The 10,680-nt window shown below is 40.0% G+C and overlaps 1 protein-coding gene across 3 annotated transcripts in view; it reads left to right on the top strand.

The window, feature by feature from the left end:
• The window catches only part of LOC109401056 (GON-4-like protein), a 42,739-nt gene that overhangs the window by 30,628 nt on the left and 1,431 nt on the right, over positions 1-10,680 (top strand). Inside the window, exon 9 of one of the 3 annotated variants that reach the window (XM_029879471.2) lies at positions 10,036-10,113. The exons of 1 other annotated variant lie outside the window; for it this stretch is intronic. In XM_029879471.2, the coding sequence (XP_029735331.2) occupies positions 10,036-10,113 (78 nt within the window). The remainder of the gene's footprint in view (positions 1-10,035; positions 10,114-10,680) is intronic. One more of the 3 variants, XM_062860953.1, reaches the window with a different exon arrangement.

The raw sequence follows: 10,680 nt of genomic DNA, 5'->3' as shown, positions 1-10,680 counted from the left end.
AATCATTCTTCATGCGTCAACAGTAGGGCTTCCAAATTTCCCGGGATTCAGCTTCCCGGGAAACGGGAAAAAATATGACCATTTCCCGGGATTTCCCAGGATTCCGGGATTTGAGAAAATTTTATTTTTAAGCGAAAAATGTATTTATTTTAAAGAAAATCGTTTATTAGATATCATATTTTTCCGTTTCCTATTATAGACTGTGCACAATTCAGCAAATTTTACGATAAGAAGGTTCATAGTTTACCATCAATGCATTTTAAGTACGATTTCAACTAGCAATGAATAATGAAATTTTAATTTGAAATAAACTATAACATACGATAACTGCCAAAAAAAAAACGAAAAAAAAACTTCGTTGAGGAATTCTGAAGTCAAAGTAAAGGGCTACAATAGTAAAAACCCAACGAAGCCCAATAATGGCCCAATATGTGCTATTATCTGATCGTCTAATTAGCAAGAGCTGTACACAGCTAATCGCGTTCGGTAATTTTTACCGAAATCTCAACCGCTGAGCGTTCGGTAATGGATTCTTAACGGAATTCTGTAAAAAATTACCAAATTTCGGTAAAATGTTATCGTTTATCTGTCAAACTCTAACGAACTTCGGTAAAAGTTGCTTCCTTTACCGATTTTTTCCTGTAAAACAAACTTAACGGTTGAGATTTCGGTAAAACATTACCGAAGTCGGTGATTTTTTCTAACTGTGTATGAGGTTGTTGCACCATGATCTAGTAGCAATGTACAAATTGATTTGTTCATAAATAGTTGGGCAGTCATCAAGACCTTGTAGACGATCAGAGAACTCTGACTGTATTGCTGTATGGTTGGAGGTGGAACTAAAGCATGAACTCCATACTTTGAAGCAGTACTAAAAAAAAGTAGAATCGTAGTCGGTTGAAATCAGTTTCAATGCCTTCATATTATTAAGAGGATTTTATCTGCGTAAACTTTCCGTTAGCGTTAAGCTCGAATTATATAATAACATCAACATAAATAACATCTGCATAGAGGCAATAGAGGTCATGTGATTTGACGAACATTAATCAAGAAGCTGGGCAAGTCAATCATTGACTCGCAATTTTAAATTGGTCATTAAACACTTGACAAAAAATATACAATAGAAATAAAAAATCCCGGGAAATTCGGGAAACCCGGGATACAAAAATTTTATTCCCGGGATTCGGGAATCCCGGGAAATTTCATTTCCCGGGAAATCTATCCCGGGATTGGAAGCCCTAGTCAACAGGAGTGCCCGCATCCTTCAAAGAGTATGCTGCAGGAATCCTATAGCGGCGTCGGCCAAAAAAAATCTCAAAATTCCACCAGCTATAGTTTTTCAAGTAGTGCTTCAACATTTCTAATCAATTTCTAATCAACATTTCCAATCAATTAAATAAGTCTTGAAGGATGCGAGAAAAAGTGTCTTTGTTTTTGTTTTTACCACATTTTACTCCAATACCTACATTATTTCCCAACTGTATGCAATTTAAGTTATGTTTAAAATTCATCAGTCGGAAGAATATGTAGTTATACCGGACATCACCTAATTTCAATCACTTTTTTTCGGTTCCTAATTCCGTTCGCCCAATTTGTTGTACACGGTGTGAACGGGATTAGGAACCGAAAAAAACGTGATTGGAATTAGGTGATGTCATGGTACTTAACCAAAAGGAAAAGCCCGAGCTCAACTTTATTAGTAGATACCTTAATTGTGATATAAAATCCAAATAAAATTTACTGGAGTGTCCAGTGTAAAATACAGGAACACTCTGTAAAGGATACGAAAAGGTCACGTAACTGCTACGTGGAATGCCGGTGGATAAATAGTTCATGAGTGGCTTTAGAGTTCATTCCTTGCTATCTATGTTCCACGTAAGTGTTACGTGGAAAGTGCGATGGAAAAATATCACGTATGTTTCCACGTAGCTATGACGTTTGGATTTTTTGCAGTGGCAGTATGTGTTGCGGGTGTTCTTCATCGGGTTGTTGTGATACTTTCGTCGTTCTCCATAATCAGCGTCATAATTCAGGCGTGGGTCGTCATCGTTGTACTAGTGTTAGTCAATGTATTGTCTATCCAGTTGGAATCAAGATCGACATTCAATCAAAAATTGCCATTTTCTTGGTCCACAAATGTCGCAACTGTTTCGCTTCTAGTGCGCTGTATTGCTGACAACAACGGGAAGGATGCGCACTACTTTTGATATGATCAAAAAACGTCGCGAGTTGGGTCGCGTCGCGACTTGATTGTGCGAAGTCCGGTTTGGTGGTGGCCCGACAATAGCAGTTAAAACTTAAATATAGGTCAAACAACTCCCAAACAAACAAATTGGCTTATCTCTATGTTAAAATTTTTTTTTATTTTCCTTTGAGGCAATATAACTCACGAACGGATGAATTTCCAAGTAGCGGCAAGTACTTAAAATATTCAATCTTAAAAGCGATGATTCCAGTTCCACATGTATTGCGTCACGGCATCCATAACTTAATTATTTAATCGATTAATTTGGGGATACCGTATAACTATTATTTAACAACTGCAAAAAGGCTGAAAAAGCGCCTTCTCAAGATGTTATTCAGTTAGTGGTTACATAGGAGCCGAGAAAAGAGGAGTGACAAGCAGGGCGCGGAGGCTGAAACTTATCGCATTTCGTCGTTCCCGCGTTTTCGTATTTTTCTTTGTGTTTTTTGTTCGCAATTTGTGTAAACGATCGACGATGGCTCGGTGGCAAGAGACCACATTGCCCGCATCGTGGTGCTCGTGTTCGTCGTTATTCCGAGTTCGGAAATGCTAGTATCCAAGAGATTGTTTTTCAGTGCGTCGGTTATTCTCGCTTATGTATTTTTTCGGATTCTTCGATGGACGATCGGAGAATCAGCGAGTGGTGTGAACGAGTGCACATTTAATATGGTTGGACCGTTTGCATGCTGAGACCAAAGCCAAACATAGAAAACCAGCTGGTCAGGATTACCCGGTGAGTTCGTTCCTTATTATTACTTTTTATATTTGAACATGACATATATGGGGATTTCGGAGGGGTAGCCTAAGGAAGTTAAATGAACTGGTTTCCGGGCAAATGTTCGTGGGGTGGCCAGACTTTGTCACGAGATAACAATTATCATGTTGTTTTCCGAAGGTCTCCAGTGAATTTAGCTTACCCTGCTACAACAAACCATCAGGTAGATCATTCCGTTCCGGTATGACTCTGCAGCCATAGGTAATCCTTGCGCTGATGGTGGGTACACAATCATCATCATCATCATCATCATCATCATATAACTCACGAACGGATGAATTGATTACTATGAGTTTTGCATCTGCTCAATTTGTTTTCAGGATAGCTTTGTTTATACGTGGAAAAAATAAGGAAAATCTTAAAAACAAAAAATTCTGAATGTAACGGGTGACATAAAATGTAGGGGTGGTAATGTCTGTGACATAACCGCAAGGTTTATGTATGACAAATGGTACGTCACACTCTACTCGCTTCCCATCAATTACCTTTTTAACGATTTATTCAAATATTCGGTAGTTGGTCAATTGACCAGTCGTGGCGCTGGCATCGTTTTTGCTCCTGTTTGACGTTTTCTCACTACCGCCATCTAGTGGTGGCTTGTTCAAGCACGGTATTATTAGCATTGGGCGATTTCGATTTCGTGACGATGAATTTTAATATAATTTGTTCTAAGTGTTACGTCTGTTTCTCTGTGGTTTAACTGCAATGCTTTTTAACTGCAAGTCCGGTAAGTGCAACCAATTTGCAGTTATCGCACCGCCAAACGTCAACATGGTGCGCCAGGTTGTTCACGTACAGTAGACGTTCGCTCGGTGCAAACGGTTTAACTGCAATGCTTTTTAACTGCAAGTCCGCTAAGTGCAACAACTATTTGACGGCTGTCAGTCGTTGCAGTTAGCGAATTTCATTCGGTAACTAAAACGTAAACATGTTGCACTTACCGAACGTCTACTGTAATTTCAGGATTTGCCGTACTGTGAAGATCTGGCACGTTGTCGACCAGCCATCGATAAGACCGGCTTTATAACTTCCCATGAAGTCATTCGTTTTGGATGACAGACAACAGAAGATGATCTGACCTTTCCAGGCAGCATTCAAAAAAAAATCAAAGGGGAAAGACCAAAAACTCAAAAAAAAAAATATGCTGGAAACTTTTATCACAAGAATGATAGTTTGGCTCGACAATATTGCAATAACTTTTTACAATTATAATTTCAAATGTAGTGGAGATAAATATGAAACCAGAAGTATATTTTAGTATTGGCTATGATTCTTACACTTAGCCAAATAACCTTAAGTCTTCCATAAGGCCCAACTAATGAAACGGCCTTTAAATAATTCATAATGATTCGGATGAATTTCATAAGGTCACTCTATGACGTAAAATCGTCTCACAGCTTGGCTTTTATTCATGTTTAGCAACATGGTATTCTCAAGCGTCGGTAGCCGTGTGGATAAAACACGGACTCGGCGATCCCGACGTTCATGGATCGAATCCAGTCTGCATCATTTTAGGATTTCTTTGTTCTTTTCATAAGTCTATCTTATGAAATTTGTCATAGCAAGCACGATCAATTTTTATAAGGTTTTCTTATGTCATCCGTAAGAATTAGTTATAGCAAATTTTCATAAGGTATTTCAATGAACTTCGCTAGTTTTTTTCGCTGAGTGTAGGGCTCTGCCCCATCTTCATCCAACTATGGGTAAGATGATATAGAATCAAGAAAAAAAAAGAAACAGATAAGAGAAATTAGAGTTTGCCTGCTTAAATCGACTATGTTCATATTGAGCTTATCCTGCCTTCCTGTTTCCGGTCCGTGGTTGAGACTCAAAAATATGCACACCACATACCATCACAGCAACCGCCTCGATGGCCAAAATTTTGGGATTTTTTTTTTCAAACTTTATGATTATTATTAAACCTTCGGTATGGTATTATGAAACCTTCTGTTTCAGAGAAGAGTCCACCTCGCACCAGCCACGCGTTCGACGCCACCCTATCGATGTTCTAGAGCTCCAGTTGATGGGGGAGCGTCCCATTCTACTCCTTATGCTTCCCTTCCACGTAACGATCATCTCGTCGACGGTCTTGATGTCGCAGTTCAGTTGATAATCCTCCTGTTCGTTGATGCGAAAACATTACTTGATCCCGGCGAAGTTGGACTGACCGACATTTATCTATTTCAAACTCCATCCGAATGTGGTTGCCGAACACCGTCACAAGCTACAACAGTTGATGCAGTATCTGTACTGATTCCGTAAACAGTTTCATGTCGTACATAAAGAATATGTGGGTACATTGTTGTGATCATTTTTCCCATTTTTTCAGTTTACGACCATATTTAGTTGCATATTTAGCATATTTAGCGGACTAAAGGTATCGCCTTGTAATATCCCCCTCCTGATGCTCAGAGATCTGGGCCACAGCACAGAATCTGGAATCTGAATGTGTCGAAATTACATTTTCAGCACTGCATCCTTGTGTGTTTTTGGGACACCATTTTCGTTCTTAAGGCATCACGTTGTTGGCATTACATAGTGGTCTTGTATCCTTCTCGCTTTTACCGACGACAGCCCCTTGTGCAGACTCAAAAGACACATTACACAGCGTAACAAAAATTAACTTTTTGTTTGTCTCAAGAGTAAACTTATGTGTCTCCGAAGGATTTTGGGCCGCTGAATTCGAATCCGGGCTCAGATTTGCTCCAACACGTCACAATTTTGAGCTATACCTCAATTTATAGGGCAAAATATGCGATTTTGGGCTTTTTTGACTGCAAGCCATTAAGCAAAGACATATTTTTTTAAGCAATCAAAAGGCTAATTGGTCAATTAACATCTAAATTAACGACTCATGCAGAATATTTCGTTTTACCAAATCGAATTTGATAGTTTTTAGCAATTTATGTTAGGTACGATATTTCCCATACAAGTCATCCTCCAAAAGTTGCATGCAACTTTTCATACTAACATAAAATGCTTAAATCTATCAAATTTGATTAGGTAAAACGAAATATTTTGCATCCAGTCCAACCATATCCAATCGTCGCTGTGCGGGACAGGGTTCTCCCCAAGGGGTCGGACAGCTCATTGATACTGGGATTAATATTGGTTGATATTTTTAATATTTATTAAAATCCATAATTTCATCAAAGCAGCTTTGGTTTTCTTTTCAATGAACATCTGTCATAAACCAGGATGTTGAAGACAACGAAAGTCAAACCGTAGACAAACATTGGCAAAGAATTGAAGTATTTGAAATCATATTTCATTTTTCTATTTGTAGTACATCACACACAATTTTTACAGTTTCAGGAGCTGACGATACAAAGACCCACACCAAAGAGGATCCTTTGCTGAAGACGAAATCAGCTCTACTTGATGTTCCTTGAGATAACAAATCAAATACCAAGATCTCTTACATATAATCTTTCAATAAAACCTAATTCCTTTAAGGCAGATTCCATGCAAATATGTTCAACAAGCGTATGTGTATCATGCTCGATTTCCACGTAGCTGAGGGAGGTTTGGTAAATCAAACTCTGGGGTATATATTATCATAAGAGATTATTTATTAAATTATGTACCGACACGTAGAAGGCTCTCAGAATCTACGTGTCTATAAAAGTAGTGAAGTATTTCAGGGGAAAATAATTACGAAATGAGAACCATAGAGCTTGGGAGGGTAAAATTTTAGCCAGGGTTTCGGTTTCTTTGATGATTTGTTATGTTTCGAAAACAGTATGTTATTGGTAAGATTTGGGTATCGCTTCCGAGGCAGGATAGTTTCATATTCAGGCCGCTTGATGCCACAAACTAAGCTGGCAGTACCAGCATACATTAAGCAGCATCTCATTGATAAACAAACGGTTGTTCTAACAAAAACCCAGGCTAACATAAATTTTGAATATACCCTGTGCACAAGATGAAGCTGTATGGTAGCGAGGACCGAGGAGTACGGAAATGGCCAGCGGTTTTTTATGTACAACATCAGGCTGTTCACAAAATAAGATCTGTACTAACTTCTGTGGCATTCTTGTTTGACATGATAACAAACAAAAATAACCATCACGGCACACTTGATCATTTTTGTGATATTTGGATTAATATTTTTAATATTTTTTGATATTTCGATCCCAGATCAGGCTGTCCGACCCCTTGGTTCTCCCATAGATTGACTCAGAACTGTGTGGCGTCGCCAATCTCCGGAAACCTTTCTCCAACATCAGACTTGTTATTTCGGATGCAGTTGTAGAACTCTTTTTTGGTTCATGGTGAACATCCTGTTCTGTTCTTTCCGCTTTCTCTCGAAACTCCATAACGCCACAATAATTCCGCAAGAGCACTGTTTGGGGCGAACCGAACATTAACAAGAGGAAGTGTGCTTTCGGATTTCAAGGACCGACATGAGATGAAGCTAAGAACTAACTTTATTTCTTACCTAAGGTCTTATATACTAAAATTTTCTGCCTGGGTCTTACTGTGCCATGACGCACTTGCATCTGTACCCGGCAATTTTTAGTATCTCTGTCTGCTTATCGCAATTCTATTTTCTTAACTATCAACGACTCATCGTCGCCAAGATTTACGACCGCATCTTTGGGTCGCTCTATTATTATCGATTTTGGGTCTTTATTTTCTTAATGATTATTCGTGTCTGCTTACTTACTTGTACGTACGCTACAGTAAGGATGATAAACTAAACATAAAGTGACAAGAAAATGCCATGCGGCGCACTGATAGTAATTTTCAAAAGCCCAATGACGCACAATGATTCATGTACATAATGATTGCTAATTCCGTCTACTGTAACTACATTGATTGATTTAATTAACAGCGCGTTCGTAACAAGCACTCAATCGAGATCTCGGAGTTTTGTGGGCTTTACAATTTCTGCAACATAACGAAATGAACTAGCCTTGTTGATCGATCCTCCGCTTGCATACATACTAGACTGCCCCTATTCGCACAACAGTCCCATGTTTGCTGGGTTTCCTATTAACATGGGACTATTGTGCGAATGGGGGCAGTAGAGTGGGTCATCGTTTATATGGAAAAATGAAAAATTCAATGGTATCCCATTAGATCAAAGCTTTTTTGATCCCATCTCAGGACCCAAATAAGTGTGCAAAATTTGGGCACGATCGGTTATGTCTACGTTTTGCGCATCGCGTTTGCAGTTGGTATGGGGTTTTACATGGGAAAACACACTTTTTTGCATTTCTCTCATAACATGCTAATTTTTTTCTAAAACCATATAACCGATAAAGTGAAAACATAGCCTAGGGTGCCCTGAAAAATTTTGTCAAAGACCGCGAAGTGATCTGATGCTTATGAAAAAAGTTATAGCGTTGGCATTGCTTGGCGAAACATCATGATTTTGTTGCTATTGTTATTCCTTTACATGTTAGAACATAAACACATGCATGCGGTTCGTTGGTTAGTACTATTTTCACAAGCATCGGATCGCTTTGCGGTCTTCAACAAAGTTTTTCAGAACATCCTAGGCTATCATTTAATAGCATCGGTTGAAAAGCTTCAGACAAACTTTTTCAACTTATGACAAAAATGCAAAAAATTATGTTTTCCCATACAAAATCCCATACAAATTTCAATTCAAACGCGCAAAGTGTAGACGCAACCGATCGTGCTCAAATTTTGCACAGATGCTCAGGACCCGAAACGGAACCAAAAAAGCTTTGATCTGAGAAAACGGTTCCGATGACCCACACTAAACTGAGTTAATCGACCAATCTCGGTCCGCAATGTGGCGACTCGGTTCTCCAATCGTTGCACCTACGTGGGTTTTTGTGTACTGGGGCGTGTGCGACCTTCAGCGTCTCTTTGCATGCGTGTCGACGATCCCAGCGTCTTTACAACAGCCACAGCAGCTGAATATACAGTTATTGTGCGTTTAGCACTAAATTGATTTCCGAAAAAAACTTCATTGACTTCCGCTGCCTTTCCGTTGCGTTAAACGTAACGTGGGAAGTAGTGCGCTGTACAGTAAATCTGGTATTCTATACAGCGCACTACTTCCGACGTGATGTTTAACGCATAGGAAAGGCAGCGGAAGTCAATGAAGTTTTTTCGGAAACCAATTTAGTGCTAACGCCACAATCTTGTAGGTTGTGTACGGCCTCCAAGTATTGTGGCAAAGTATCCTAGTTACCTAATTTAAGATGCTTCCTGCACTTGTTAGCTGATAGGTATTCCGCAGCGATGGTATTCGGTGCCGGGACATGGGAACTGCGTCACTGCTGTGACCTTGTACAGCACTAATTCATCTCGCAGTTGCTGTCGTTGTATATCCACTGGAGCACTGAACTCCTTCTAGACGTATCGCTAGATCATGTCCTCTCCTCTCCCAATTCCCTCTGCGCTTCCAACTTGATGCACTCCTCTTCTGCAGATGTGAGCATACATACCTATTATGAATTTATGAGACATAATTGCTCGCTGCCGTGTATACAGCTGGTTCAAGTCAAGCTGGTTCGCAAAGCGAGGGAATCTCTCATTTAACGTTTCCAGCATCCCTGATCCGCCGGACATGTCCTCTCCATCCTCGTGGAGACAAAATAGCAGCGAATCACGTAGGTTCATATTCATCTCCCTCGTCCACATGATCCGCTGCTGTCGGCCGCCTGCTGCTAACGTGAGCGACTGACGTCGATCAGCCGTTTCTGCTCTGCGTTCGTGCTGATACGGGTTGACGGCCCTTGACTAAAAAGCCTCTCTTGCACCACAGCTTCTTCCAGCCGCTGGCCACTCGTTCTGTTCTCCATTCCATGACCAGCTCCACTAGGGGCTCCCTCCTGGGGCGATCGCATTCTTCGGTTTCGTCTTGACATTGTTTCCATGCTTTTATTCCCGGAAGCTGCGAATACAGTGATCAAGCGCCGTTACTCGCCGAGTACTTGTTATTATCATTATTATTCTAATTTTATTTTCTTCTATCCCTCCCATTTCATGAGCAAAATAATTATTCCTGTGGAATTGGTATCACCTGTTACAGAGCCACCAACCAACAACGTCATCGAGGCACCACGACAATAGAGAAACAGAATGCCATGCGAATCAACGTTGGGCGTAAGTGAGTAAGCAATCCCATACTATGGGAAGATTCATTTATTACGTCCATCATTTTTCGGTTTTTGTAGACCCCCCCCCCCCCTCTGTCACGCTATTTGCCTATACTGCCGTGAATCGCATATCAGTCCCATCTTTGCTGGATTTCCTATAGAAGAATGTTTTTCCTCTGAAGAATTTTCACGTCCGATTCACGTGAAATATCACGTAGCTCATCCTTATTCTGAAAACCTCAAAAGTTATGTGATGTCAGTAACTCTCACTCGAAAACCACGTCATGTGCACCGCCCTGCTTGATTAAACCCACCTTATTTTCACGTAAATCGTTTCAATGCGTTTGTGTTGGTGTACTTCCGACTTGGAAGTTTCCGCGAAACGAAAGTTACGTGAATTTTCAGGTGTGAAAAACAGTTCAATATGGCGTCGAGAAGTAGGTTGGCGAAAGAGCTGCTTGCTGATAGGGAGTTTCTGTGCAAGTTGCTGCAAGTATTGAGGTAATTTAATTGTTTAGGGCAATTGATTGTTATTAATTATAATGAGCTGTGTGTTTTTCTATTTTCAATCATTTCAG

The sequence above is a fragment of the Aedes albopictus genome, chromosome 3, assembly GCF_035046485.1.
Source record: "Aedes albopictus strain Foshan chromosome 3, AalbF5, whole genome shotgun sequence".
NCBI lineage: Eukaryota > Metazoa > Arthropoda > Insecta > Diptera > Culicidae > Aedes > Aedes albopictus.
The sequence above is the reverse complement of the archived record's forward strand: the minus strand, read 5'-3'. Positions and strand labels throughout refer to the sequence as shown.